Source organism: Nipponia nippon, unplaced genomic scaffold (assembly GCF_047370975.1).
Source record: "Nipponia nippon isolate SJK-2023a ecotype South Korea unplaced genomic scaffold, ASM4737097v1 scaffold_15, whole genome shotgun sequence".
Taxonomy (NCBI): Eukaryota; Metazoa; Chordata; class Aves; order Pelecaniformes; family Threskiornithidae; genus Nipponia; species Nipponia nippon.
The window spans coordinates 3,322,029-3,335,849 of NW_028262331.1; the positions used below are offsets into that span (position 1 = coordinate 3,322,029).

At 43.5% G+C, this 13,821-nt stretch overlaps 1 protein-coding gene across 4 annotated transcripts in view; it reads right to left on the minus strand.

Annotated features, from left to right (window-relative positions):
* RCC1L (RCC1 like) overlaps positions 1 to 13,821 on the minus strand; it is a 29,753-nt gene that overhangs the window by 15,411 nt on the left and 521 nt on the right. For all 4 annotated transcript variants that reach the window (XR_015703393.1, XR_015703392.1, XR_015703394.1 and 1 more), the window contains exons 2-10: positions 13,038 to 13,167; positions 10,348 to 10,476; positions 9,400 to 9,466; positions 8,223 to 8,274; positions 5,759 to 5,843; positions 4,558 to 4,739; positions 3,003 to 3,087; positions 1,773 to 1,946; positions 382 to 467 (exon numbers count right to left, since the gene is read on the minus strand). Coding sequence is in view for 1 of the 4 variants with exons in the window: in XM_009468990.2 (XP_009467265.2) it covers positions 382 to 467; positions 1,773 to 1,946; positions 3,003 to 3,087; positions 4,558 to 4,739; positions 5,759 to 5,843; positions 8,223 to 8,274; positions 9,400 to 9,466; positions 10,348 to 10,476; positions 13,038 to 13,167 (990 nt within the window). In the remaining 3 variants the exon portion in view is untranslated. The remainder of the gene's footprint in view (positions 1 to 381; positions 468 to 1,772; positions 1,947 to 3,002; positions 3,088 to 4,557; positions 4,740 to 5,758; positions 5,844 to 8,222; positions 8,275 to 9,399; positions 9,467 to 10,347; positions 10,477 to 13,037; positions 13,168 to 13,821) is intronic.

Below are 13,821 nucleotides of genomic sequence, written 5' to 3' on the forward strand. Positions count from 1 at the left end.
TCTTTGCAGCATGCACAAGAGTGAAGCGCAGGTGAGAAGGGAAGGGAAGAGCCAGTAAGGGGTAGCAGGTAGAAGACTGTGGACAGCAGGAGGGTAAGAACCGTTCAGAAGCAATGGCACAGCACCAGATTTTGCTTTGGGATCTGAAATCTATACTGAAATAGCAGAACCAGAAGACTCAAAAAAATTTACTGAATACCTGCATCCCTAAGCAGGCTAGGCAACAATCTCTGGAAAACTAAGCAGTTCTACAGTTATCTTAGGCTTCCACTTCTTACAAAATTACTCAACAAAACTATGCAGGATATGATGTTTCTTGCCCTCAGGATAACAAAGACTAGCTAAAGAATATACTCTTGGCCTTAAAACTACCATCCTTACCCTCCATGGGAAATACTGGTCTTCCATTCTTCCAGTTCCTAGGCACCCTCTTAGATTCTTGCCCCATACAAACAGTTCTCCTCTGTCTATACAGGGAAAAAGAAAAAAGAAAAAAATAATAGGGCATAGTCATTAGAAAGGAAGAATTCTATTTGTGATGCTGGCAAGTGTGGCTACAGCACTTCTGGGAGTATAAAGGGTTATACATGCAGTATGAAAGCCATTGAGTTTAGTTCCAAGCACAATAAATGTACTTGTGCTTGGGGAAAATGATGCCTAATGAGCAGGACAAGCAGCAAGTTCTGGGCACAAGTCTTTGCTTCCCCCTCTTACAGCTCTTGCTTTGGAATTTTATTTGAAGAAAAGAGTGCAGCAGAAGAGATTCCAGGGAATCATTGTGGTGAAGTGAATCATTTGTGCTGGAAGTTAGACAGTTACAGCTGACCCACATCAGCTATCAGCACAGCAAACGGGGTAAGCAAGGCAGTGAAATCTGTCCCAAGCCACCACCTGGGGACTGGTTATTCAGCTGCCTGACAGAAGTGACCTTCTAATGCCAACTGGAGAAAAAGAAAAACAACTTGTGTTCAACAGAGTCGGACAGTTTTAAGCCTCTCGGATCTCAGAAGTGTTTAGATCAGCCCCACAGCAGAGACAACCAAAACACAATCTATAACGTAAGTACAGTTTAATCAGAACGCAGTTTCTAACTCTTCCTGAATACCAGGGGGAGACCAGTTACCAGCAGTCTGTGACCTGACTGACAGTCACGCACACCGCTTCCCCAGGAAGGACCAAGCACATTGGCACCTGGCACTTTGCATTAGTAAACTATTACTTTCGCTACCAAGTACGTGGGTTTTCTGTGCTGCTGCCCTCTGCTGCCCATTTTTAAATGACTTTCAAATTCAAAACTTCCTTTAAAGGCTGGTATCCAGTACAGGGTGTACATACCAGAGTATGATACCCTTTGCATGTTAAATGTGTAGGTCTTCCCACCTCAGATTGCTAACTGAATTGGTCAGAAGAGCCAAGAAACCCTAACATCTAGCTCCGATTTAGACTCAGTTTTAGTTTGTTCATTTATCACGTACATTCCTGCTGCTTCTAAAGTGCAACTGACTGACTTATTCTGTACAAGAAAATGAAAAAACCTTCCCAGGTTTCCTGTTTGAGAGAAATTTTGTTTGCTTTAGGATAACACTTTCTTAATTAAAGCATAAGTTAGTGAAGTACCTATGTTAGAAACCATGCTCACACCTGTAAATGTGCTGCCTGCCCCTCCTGTTGCACACAAGCGTGCTTTAAGTTTAAAGAAAGATGGGCGCTTTTTTTGTTTTTCTTTTAACTGCCAATGTGACTTCTCCATGACAGTAGGACTAGAAACTTACTTGTAAGTGCTGCAAACTGGCTGAGTCCACAGCGAATGTGAGCAACACGGATGTCCGGATTGAAGTCTGACCAGCCAAAAAGGCTGGGAGGGATCATCTCTGGCATTGCTGTCTCTATTAGGTTTGGTCCTTTCCCAAGAATTCCATATCCCCAGACAAAAACATTTCCTTCTTCTGTATTAAAATAAGAACACATTCTGTTAGAAAGTCTGTGCTTGTGTAATTCATGCCATGACCAAGAGTTAATCAGATCCAAAGGGATATTTTCCTTCCTCACAGAGCAGTCTAGCACCTTTTGATTATTTAAAAGTAGCAACAATGCACTGCCATTCAAATGCCTTAATTTTTTCCTAAGCTGTGCAAGCCGATCAATCTTCACAGGCAAAACTTCCATGGGGAAAAAATGCCAACACAGTGTGGGCAGGATAAAATACTTCAGCTTACTGACTGATGAGACAGAGGCTGAATGTTTTATTATTACCGCTTTTTTCTTTGAGGCACGGCCAAACCAGTGGTAGGCTAGTCGCTTTGTCTGGCATTCTGCCTTAAGCTGAGTGCCTGGGAAAGGCAGCAGTTGGACAGCATAAGACGGAGTAAGTTGCTAAGTCTGCTAGCTCTGCTCCCTTCATGCTAGAAGCTCAAATGTCTTGTCGTCACAGCAACCGCATCATATATATGAACGTCTTCCTTGAGTTGATCCTTCATAAAAGTAGTGCAATCTTTCCCTCGCTCCTTTATTCCGTGCCTTTCAAGCTGTGCTCCCCTGGCCACTGGCAATCCAAAGCAGCATTCACTAAGAAGTCTGCTGCAGAGTTTCACTGTTCTCAGAACTCTCTAATTTCCAGCCTATTTTATCAAGATTTATTTATATATCAGATTTATATTGAGTCTGAAGGGCTCTCCTTTCTCCCAAGTGTTGCCTTACTTCCTCCCTATATCCATCTTCATTACAGGCCACACATGGCCCACGTGGTCAACAAACCAAGGGATCAGAACAGCAAGCAGCAACCATGCTCATTATAGTTTGCGTAAGTGCTCACAACAGCACATACAGCTAGTGAAAACAACTCCCCTAGTACATTCTTAAATCACACGTTTCTCAGTCTCCCAGCTTTCCTCGTAACAGACAGTACTTCCCTGTTTCCAGTGAACAAGATCCTTGCTCCATGAAGTTACAATCCACCTACTGCATGGCCTTGCACTGAAGAGGACAACTAAAAGCAAACTCACCCGTCAGCACGATATTGCCAGTCCCTCCACAGGCAGCCTCCTTTATCTTCCCAATCTTGAAAGGCAAGTGTCTGGGAACATTCACCTGTATGAGGTTGCAAGAGAGTCGTTAGAGACAAGGTAATAAACCGCAAACTAGACACACATTTTTAACTTGTTTTCTAGTTCTGGTTAGAGCTTACATACACTGAATTCCTGACACAGACAACCTTTATTGCCTGAATAATGGAATGAATACAGGTCCCAAGATTAAAAAAAACTACACGAAATTCATTAAGGCTGAGAGTGCAGACAAAGTGGAAAAAGTTACCCACTGGAAAGCTTACACGCATGGCAACAAAGCTGGGAAAGCTTTATGTCTGCTTATATCCCTGGCTCTGTAAGTCAGACACAATGGGAAAGTCAATAGGTGAGCACATTTGCAAGTTTTCATAATGGACAAGATCACTAAAATTTGGTCTGCGGTGGCATTTTTGAACATACTAGGGAAAAATCGCTCAGAGAACATCACTCTTATTTGGTACAGTTCGATACCTACATGGCTTGACACATGTAAACAGATACCTTGGATTTCACAGATAATATCCAGCTCTGCTATTCCACAATTTGGACTTTATTTATATCATATCTAAAATTCCCACTTTGGCAAACATGCCATTCATCCATTTCAGACTCCTCCAACCTCCATCAAGCACCCAGCCAGGAAACTACTACACTACTTAACCTGGTGATTGTCTTCAGGCCTTACAGGTCTCCGTAATTAGCCCTACATTAAGGACACATCAGGAGAGGCATGGGAAACAAAGGTACATATTTCACTAAAGCCATACTAACGCAATTGTCTGCTCTTAGCCATCTGCCAAGAATAGCTTGAGTATTAATTAATTCCCTGACTCCGTTTCCTACACTAACTGTAAGACGAGACCATCTGTCTAATTACCTCAGTACTACAATGCTTAGTGTCAAGTCAGCAGTATGTTTTGGCCCCACATAAGTTTACTCCAAAAAACTTCTATCTGTGAGACACTGGGATTTGTTTAGGACTGAGCTATAAACCTACTAAGGTTGTTCATGAAAAATTCACCAACGTAGGGGTTGATTGGAAGGGACTTCCAAGGGTCATCTGGAGCAGCACCATGCTCAAAGCAGGACCACTCAAAATTTTAGATTAGCCAGCCAAAAGACTAATTCCTGTCCTGAAACCAGCACAAGCTGGATCCACTCAAGCCGGATCTTAATTTCGTGCAAAGTCCATGGGATGGGGAAAGGAGAGCATGGGGTGTACTCTTCCTTTATAACAGACTAACAAACTGGGGTGAGGTGACACAAGCCTTCGCCTATCGATAGCTGGGAACATACCGCCCTAAAGCTATACAACCATTTCAGACAGATTGGGTTTGTAAGCATAGGTAAAACCAGCCTGCTAGTGGTATTAGTTTATATTGATTTATACTGCTGTCAAAAGAACCCAGAGCAGGGAGAAGTGTGTAATTTTTAACTCTGTGTGCAGCAGCTGAGCCGAAACATGTAAAAACACGTCCCCAGGCCAACTGACCTGTGTGGTTTCTGTGACAGAGGCCAACTGCAAGTACTCTGAATTTCCCCAACCAAAGACATCGCCTTCATCTGAAACAGCCAGACAACAGTCCCCATAGGAAGAGACCTGGATAATGTTTACCCCAGCGATGTCACCATGTAGCTTAGTAGGAACACTGGTGATGTTGTAGTGTCCAAGACCTGGAAGGAGAAAAGTAGAGAGATGATGATGAATTTTTCTCCAGACATACTTTTAACACCTACATAGGACCGTTTTGTCATGTTATAACCCAATCACCCTCCTTCCTCCAAAATAAATCTTTCTGTCCATATCTCTTAAGCTTCAATGGACAATCAGCCACAAACACCAGTCCTAGTAGCCAAAGCTACCTCTCTAGAGTACAAAACAACTTTATACAGTCACACCTGGAAAACAATCTAGGCCCTCATCCCTCTTGTCTGCATGGACCAAAGTGTTTGAGAGAGCAGCACCCAAACTAGGCAGATATCCCCACAGAGGTGAAGTTTCACAAACCAGCTGTCTTCTGCAAGGAGAGCCCTGGGTGACAGCACACTGCAATCAGTTTAGACACCAGCAGGTGAAGAGGCAAAAGAGGCTGGGAAGCAAACACATTACGTGACAAAGAGCTGCCTGGACAAGAGACCAGAATGTAGATGACAGACAAGCTACAGTACGTCCACACAAAAGAACCATGGGCATAACCCAGCTTCAGGAGCAGCAGGACTAAACAGTAGGAAGGACTGGAAGTCCTCTGACAGCATGAGCCACCAGGGCAAGGGCCTGGCCAAAGATCCCATGCTAAGAGAGCAGTAGCTGCCAAAGGTCTCTGTCAGTCCAAACGGAGTAAGAAGCAAAACACACCCTGAAATCAGAATCGGGAAGCAAAGCCTGCACAGAACCAAGGAGCTAACCTTCCCATGCCACTTCCACATCCCCTCACTAGCTTCAAACAGCAGACACATTCTCCTCAGATTGCATGCTTGAATTGCCAGCGTGGCATCCTAAAGCTCCTCTAAAAAGGAACTGGTTTGTCTCAGTTTGGTTGCACAAGAGTATTGAGAACATCTCCACACAGCTGGAAACATACCAGCCCCTTTCTGTCCACACATGCCAGACAAATACACATCACAAGCTCTGAATTAGGACAGCTTGCTATATTCATCAATTCACTGAAATGCAAGCGGAGCTAAGCTCCTACCTGTTTGTCCATCAGCTCCCCATCCACACGCGTAGACCGCACCTTTCTTGGTTCTGAACAGACTGTGGTCCTGCCCACACACAACCTGCACGCAAACAAAAAGTCAGAGCTGGTCAGGAAAGGTCAAGCGTTCAGAACTGATTTAATGAAGCACTGGCAGACAAATTGAGTAATCAACCTCTACAACGCCCACCAGCTCCGATTTTGACCTTCCTCTCCAGATCAAATGGCTCTACAGACAGGGAAGGCTAAGAACAGCACGATACAGCACAGAAAACAGCAGAATTTTCTTTGTGGAAAGTGATGCTGCAGTGGATTTGTTCCGAGATCCAAAACAAGGCCTAGTTAACAGAAAGCTTGATTCAGCAGTGCAACACAATAAAGCAGGAAAGAGTAAATAAGAGATCTCCCTTCCCAGAGTGCTACCACATAGCTCTCAATGCCAGCTACAAACTGCTATTGATTCCTTGCCATGTAAGCGCTCTAGGAACACATCTGTTCTCAAATTGACATTTATGTTGAACTAGCAATCATGTCTGCCACAGGCTTGGTCTGAATTAAAGCCAAGATCTTCAAAAGCAGACATTAAAAATTAGCCAAAGATTAAAGGGATTTAATCCACAAGTTAAGAGATTCACTACCAAGAACATTAAGCATATAACTGCTGTCATCGAAGTACAAACAGGTACCAATTATTCAACCACCTTGCAAAAAAAAAAAAAAAAAAATCATGAAAAATCCAAACAGAAGTTTACAAGCCTAATTCAAAACATCGTTAGGACGTACCACGGCACACACTTATCACACCGCCCTTAATAAATGACCCTTGCTTTCTAGGATACTGGATGGAACAGGAGCAACATTTGCCCGCAGAGTACAGCCACAGTGGCACAGACATACTAGCAAACCACTCCTGTGCCTGGAAATACTTCAGCCGTGTGCAGACTCAGCAGCATTTATGCTGCTCTGCAGTCCCTTGCTTGCTCTCCTAGAAACCTGCCCTAGGGAAATGCTGGCTGGTCCAAGTGGACGGTCTCACAGCTCATTTTTAAAATAGGGAAGACAAAATTAAAAACAAAACAGCTCAATTGATATAAAAGTGCCAAAAGGGAACAAGAGCAAGAAATCAGGACAGGAAGAGATGAGGCATCAAAGCAACTTCCCTGCTGTGCAGGTGTTACCTAGAAGTAGAGCAAGCAAACGCTGCATCGGCATTCCCATCCAATTCTTCAGTAAGTTCAGACCCTGCATTGCCAGTTGCAACTCCTCTGCAGAGGCATGGAGCAAAATCCCACCTTGTGCTTTTTATTAGCAATCGTATAGTAGATCACCTCATCCTTTCAAAGAACTTCAACTGAGTGATTTGCATACTGTTGTTTTTTTTTTTTTTCATTACAGAATCAGACTGGTTGAGGTTGGAAGGAACCTCTGAAAGTCACCTGGTCCAACCCCCCCTGCTCAAGCAGGGTCACCTACAGCCAGTTGTCCAGGACCATGTCCAGATGGCTTTGGAATATCTCCAAGGAGGGAGATTCCACAACCTCTTTGGGCAATGTGCGTCAGTGCTCAGTCACAGCAAAAAAGTGTTTCTTGATGTTCAGCGGGAACCTCCTGTGTCTCAGTTTGTGCCCACCACCTCTTGTCCTGTCACTGGGCACCACTGAAAAGAGCCTGGCTCTGTCCTCTTTGCACCCCCCTTCAGGTATTTATATACATCGTTAAGACAGACTCCCCCAAGCCTTCTCTGTTCCAGGCTAAACAGTCCCAGCTCTCTCAGCATTTCCTCATAGCAGAGATGCTCTAGCCCCTTCATTACCCTAATGGCCCTTCGTTGGACTCTATCCAGTATGTCCATGTCTCTCTTGTACTGGGAAGCCCAGAAATGGACATAATACTCCAAGGTGTGGCCTCACCAGCGCTGAGTAGAAGGGAAGGACCACCTCCCTTGACCTGCTGGCAACCCGCCTCCTAATGCCGCCCAGGACACCACTTGCCTTCTCTACAGCAAGGGCACGCTGCTGGCTCACGGGCAACCTGGCATCCACCAGGACCCCCAGGGCCTGTTCTGCAGAGCTGCTTCCCAGCCGGTTGGCCCCCAGCGTATAGTGGTGTCTGGGGCTGTTCCTCCCCAGGTGCAGGACGTCGCCCTTCCCCTTGTTGAACTTCATGAGGTTCACGCTAGCCCATTTCTCCAGCCTCTGGATGGCAGCACCACCCTTTGGTGCCTCAGCCACTCCTCCCAGTTCTGTGTCATCTGCAAACTTGCCGAGGGCGCTCTCTGCCCCATCATCCAGATCATTAGTGAAGATTTTAAACAGGATCGGACCCCATATTGACCCCTGGGGTACACCACTAGTTACTGGCATTCAACTAGTCTTCATGCCACTGATTACCACCCTCTGGGCTTGGCTATTCAGCCAACTTTCAATCCACCTTCAGAATTCAAGTCATAAGGTCCTCTTACCTGGACAACTCTGCTGTCAAACTCCTTCAGCTGATGAATCAGGTGGCTTTCACTGGACACCATCAAACAACCACCGAGAAGAGAAAAGGCAACACAGAGGATTTCAGAGGACTGCAACTGAAAAACGTGAAGGTAGACCTGCCTTTACTGAAAGCAACTTTGCTACTACAAGAAGAGAGATTCCTTCGTGTGTTCTCTTATATATTCAAAGAGCACAGTTCCACTGTAAAATTACTGCACAAAGGAAGGTAATTTTGCGTTCTCTTATTTAAGAAGTTAAGAACTGTCACTTTTTAAATATAACCTGTCATGGGAATTGGGGGTGGGAGCAATCCTCACACACGTTCCCTAGTCTAGAATGAGCACAGACACTATAGAATACTGCAGCACCTATATAAACACTACACTTAACTAGAGATTAACCACAGTTAAATCCCAGAGCACAAACAGTGCAGTGTTAACATCCATTTGATTCTTTCACAAAAACAGGAATTCTGAACAATCCAATGACAAACTTCCAGTATCAAGGCGAAAAAAGCTAGCTAAGTTACAGCTATTTTCTTACACTCTCAAGGCCAAGTCTTGTGGATCACAGAGAGAGCAATCAGCAAGATCTCTTCTAGGCCCTGCCAGGGAATTAGTAACTTTCAACATATTCCCACTATCCACTTACATCACTACCATCTTTTTGAGAATATGCTTTGCTGTGGCCCACAAAAACCCTGTACAGGAAAAGCACTACAGTTTCAAAAGCAGTTACAGCAAAGAGATGCAACAAAAGGATGGCTCTTTCATCGTTAAATGGCATTTCTAACACCCTCAGAAATAGCACTTGGACTCTGAGAGGCTAAAGTGAGAAAGACTGACTACTAATGCCAATTACCTCAAGCAATTTACGAAGGCTGGGTTTTCTCACTATGCCCTGCGAAAACTGTCACATGCCGACATCTTTCTGTCTTTTGTGAATGTGGTCAGAAGAGTGCTCATGCCCAGCCTGGGTTTAAAGCCAGGCCATTTATATGATGCCTGCGGCATAAAAGCCTGTTCTTGGACTCCTTAATCTTAAATGGCATCCTTATACTACCAGATTTTTCCCACCTCCAGGCTCTTCTGTAGGGTTGTTTTCATGCAATTATGTTTTTAACATTGAGGAAGTTCAGGATCTTTGGATTCTCACCTGTAAGTTTCATCTTCAACAACCGTCCGGCCACACTGTCCATAAGAATTGTTCCCCATGGTGAAAACTGAAAAACAATGATAAAATGCACTAGTTTTATTACTGTCCAATCCCCTGAAAGCCTCTTTTCAGGTACACAAAATATTTTCATGTGGTCCTCAGTACGAAAGGTGGAACATAGAACTGTTAAAATTGGCATAAGCTTTCTTCAAACCAGAGTCCACTTAAATTGAAGTGACTGAATCCATTTTAGTCAACAATACCCCGGCGATGTTGTTGCAGGCACAGTGGCGGTACCTGGAGCCCATTGGCTGTTTTTCAGTAATTGCCTAGTTCATCCTGCCGTTGCCAAGGAGACTCAGAAATAGATCAGCGCTCCCACGGGAGCGTTAAATCAACGAACGAACCAGCTCACCCGCTGATAAGCAGCACTGGATCGCTCAGCGCAGCACTGAAGCCACTGCACCAGAGAATTCCCAGAGATGTGGAAAGCCAATTCACACACAGGATCTTCTGTATAAAGGCCTATTAATTAATCGCTTTTATGAACGTAGCACTCTGGGGCTTCAAGGGGAAAATAACACAGGAGTATTGGCATAGCCATCCAAAACTGAATTCCAAAACACATCTGACTGAACAAGACAAATAGGCTACACTTAAAGGAGGCCTGGGGCTAGATAAACAAACCATATTTTGCAACACTTGTAGTAAAAAAGCTTCCAACACGTTTACAGCTTAAGCCAAGCAGAGCTCAACAGACGGTTATCATCTCAGGGCTCTCCCTCCCGGTAGCAATCCCACAACGGCCAACAGCTACCTGCATCACATTTACAGTGCAGACAAGCCCATCTGGGGTCTAGCTCCAAAGGACAGAAGACAATCTTTTCCAGAGCTTTTACTGAAAGCACAGTCAGGTGTCCCTTGTCACCAGCACAAGCGATACTATACCTCCCTCATTATCTGTCAGGATCAGGGAATGCGCTCTCCCACAGGACACCTGCAAGACGCGTGTCTGCTGCGGCTTCTCCAATGGTAATGGAATTGGAGATGGTTCCAAGACATATTCATAGCCCTTAGCTTAAGGAAGAGGGAGAAATTTTAAAAGTCAGTAGCTTCCACAAAGCAAAGTCATCATATATTTGCTGATCCTGTTGTACACACACACTCACTTCTATTTTGTTACAAAAGCAGATATATTTTAGAAAGCCAAGATACTAACCAAAGTAAAAGGTTGACTGGGGTTCATCAGGGGGACAGGGCGGAGTTAAAAAGCCACAGGAATGGCTGAAGCCAATAATCACTGCCTAATCAAAAATCCACCATACCTACAGCTGAATGTTATTAAGGCTTCAGGTGGCCAGAACTGAGAAACTGGGGGTTTCAGCCATATGTTCAACCACTTTGGTGAATAAGGCTGGATTACTAGAGAGCTTAACACCAAGCACAAACTAAGTACTCTGTGCAACTGGGGATATTGCAAACAAGGTACAATAGCAGCAATCACAAAAAGACAGCACAAAAGGTGAACAAAAAAAAAAATCTTAGGGCTTCATATTTAGAGAACGGTAGATTAAAGGACTTTTCAGAAAAAAGGAATACAAGAAACACTAGCTAGCATGGCTCCACAGGGGATAAGAGATCTAAGGTTTACGAAAGAAAATGACAGGCTTTGCTAGAAAAAGATTTAGTAACTTGAAGAATACGTCATCAGTTACGGTCAACTGGGAAGAAAAAAAAAAAAACAGCAAAACATAAATCAGTACTAGGGAAAAGGTTAAGGGGAGATAAAAAGCCTTGATATCAAAGAAAGTCACTGTAACAAGTGACATCAAACCCCAAAGGACCCAAAGCAGTATTCTGCTCACATATGGCAGTGCTTTCACTAGTTCTCACTGCCTTCAATTAAAAAACCCACAAAGTCTACACATATCCTTTTACAGTAAGACACTACTTGATGCGAGGACAGGCATCACAACTGGCTGTTTGCAAATGGTGGGAGCCTGCCTCGCAATGCAGCAGGAACTGAAAGACTGCGAGGTTGTATCTGTCTAAAACAGATGTGGAAGTCACAAAGCAATAAACCCTTTCTCTTTCCTTTTCTCTCTCTCTCGCTGTTCCTTCCAGCAGAGTCACAAGCTACTGGGATCTGTGGTAACGAACTCAATATCATCACTGATATCAGAAGGATTTTAGAGAAAAGAGAGAACAAGATGGTTAAGGCAGAGGAGGACAAGAGTAAAATATTAGTAGTTTAGCTTAGAAACAGCTCAAGTTAGAGCATGAAATACAACCATCTAAAAGTCAGAAGGTTGCAGATTCCCCTGGAAACAAACGATGTACAGGGACACAGTGTTAGAGCCAGCAGGTACCAAATTAAGTTTGTAAAACTGAGTAACAAGCAGCATATCCAACGGGAAGCTTGCCTGCGGGAAGTTAAACACAGAGCAGCAGCAAACCCACTGATCTGCACAGCACTTTCAAACAGATCCTACTGAACACTCCCTTACTTAGGAGGGCTTCAACTGCATAACCTATTTATGGATTCTCTGGCAAAAATAATCCGTAGGTCAGATGAAAAACAAGAAAATGACAGGACACTTCTGAGACATCAAGAGTTACAGAACTAAGAGTAAGAGCTGAAACCTTTAAAAGCAGAAGTGAGTGAAGGCTTCTGCAGTCCCTTCATTTTGCAGCTGCTGTTTATGCACGCACACTTGCTACGTGCACACACTCTTGGAAATCTATACAGTATGCTAGCAGCGATGCACAACAGCAGCACCACTGTAAACTTCAGCATTCTGCACAGTAGCAGCATTTTTTTTTGCTTTTCCACAAAGCTTAATCTTTTCCCCATATCAGATGCACCATACCTTAATGGATTATGCTCTTACACATTGTAAAGAGGAAAAACTGCTTTTAACATGGAAGAATCTTTTCAAACAGTTAGAGACAGCCATTCTATAAGGGAAGTAAGCTTGTGTTTTTCCTATCTGTCTTAGGTGGAAGGTGGCAATGTTCTGCACAGAAATCACCATCTTAAATGAGTTTGAGAGCCTGGTATAAGACAGAATGACTGAATAACATGTTTTTCCTTCAAAATGCTATTTGGTATTAAAATAAAAAACCCCTACAGCTTCAAACAAAATTCCACTGGCTGTATAAAAAGATCTGTGTGGGAAAGGAAATGAGTTTATAGATGCAAAGGCAACAAAAGTGAGCAAACCGTCTTGCCAAAATAGTTTTATTAACCAGTACACTACACCATCTACTATCAAACTATAGATTCAAAGCAACACCTTAACCAACACACACACACATACACATTTCTGCAGAATAAAATTACTTGGATTTGAGTTGCATCCAGGCAAAAACATAAGTGCACTGCACAGAACAAATGCATACCCTGATCAATTACACACCACACAAAAACATAGCTAAGTTCCAAAAAAAAGACCTCTCTTTATTTTGTTTTGTGGGTTGTTTTTTTTTTTTAAAAAAAAAAAAAAAAAGGCATAGCCCTGCAATCTGCATCAAAGCCCCCGCCCAGACATTTTTTATGCCTTCTAACCCAAAGTTTCCCACATCACACGTACCCTGTAGTGCCGCCCTGTAAGCCCTTACACCACCTCAATCCTTACTTCGATCTCTTATGCTTCTCTGAAATCCAAGCTGGGAATCCTTGTTCAGCCCCATGCCCCACACTTTGGTGATGTCCGTGGTATTAGAGGACAGCAGTGTGAATCCATAACCGCAGGCAGCAGAGGATATCTTTGAAGACAAAGAAAACTCACACCATTCAGTTATAAACTATGGCTTAGAAAAACAAGTTTCACCCCATGCTACCTGTCCACCAGCATTCCTCCTTCATTAGGCCACATCCAAACTCAGCCCAAATTCACAGCACATACGGTCTTCGCAAAAATGATCAGAAACACTCGTCAGTGATAAGCACAACGGTGTAAGTGCAAGTCCAACATTAACACACTGGTGTTTTGGTTTTGTGTGCGTACATCTTTATTTTTGCATTATTTTGGACTGATTCAAACACAAGAGGAAGATCTATTTGCTGACCTGCAGAAGCAGTAGATTAAAAAAAATAAAAAACCACAATGAGATATTAAGAGAGTAACGTTCCCCTGCTTTACTTCTTTTGCCAAAAAAAGGCCAGCATAGCAGCTCTGAACTCCTTTGAACTGGACAGAGACAATGATGTTTGAACACGTAGGCAACAGAATAACATGATTTTCAACACAAGCTTCCAATTTCGTCAAGGCAAAAGCAGCCATGAAAGCTACTGAAAACGAGGCCTTATTTCTCTGGTACATGTTGTTCACGTTCTTGCTCTCCTACGGCTCTGACAAAAGAATATATATTCCCAAATTGCATGCAACTGTAGTTACACCGAAAATCACCCTGATGAAT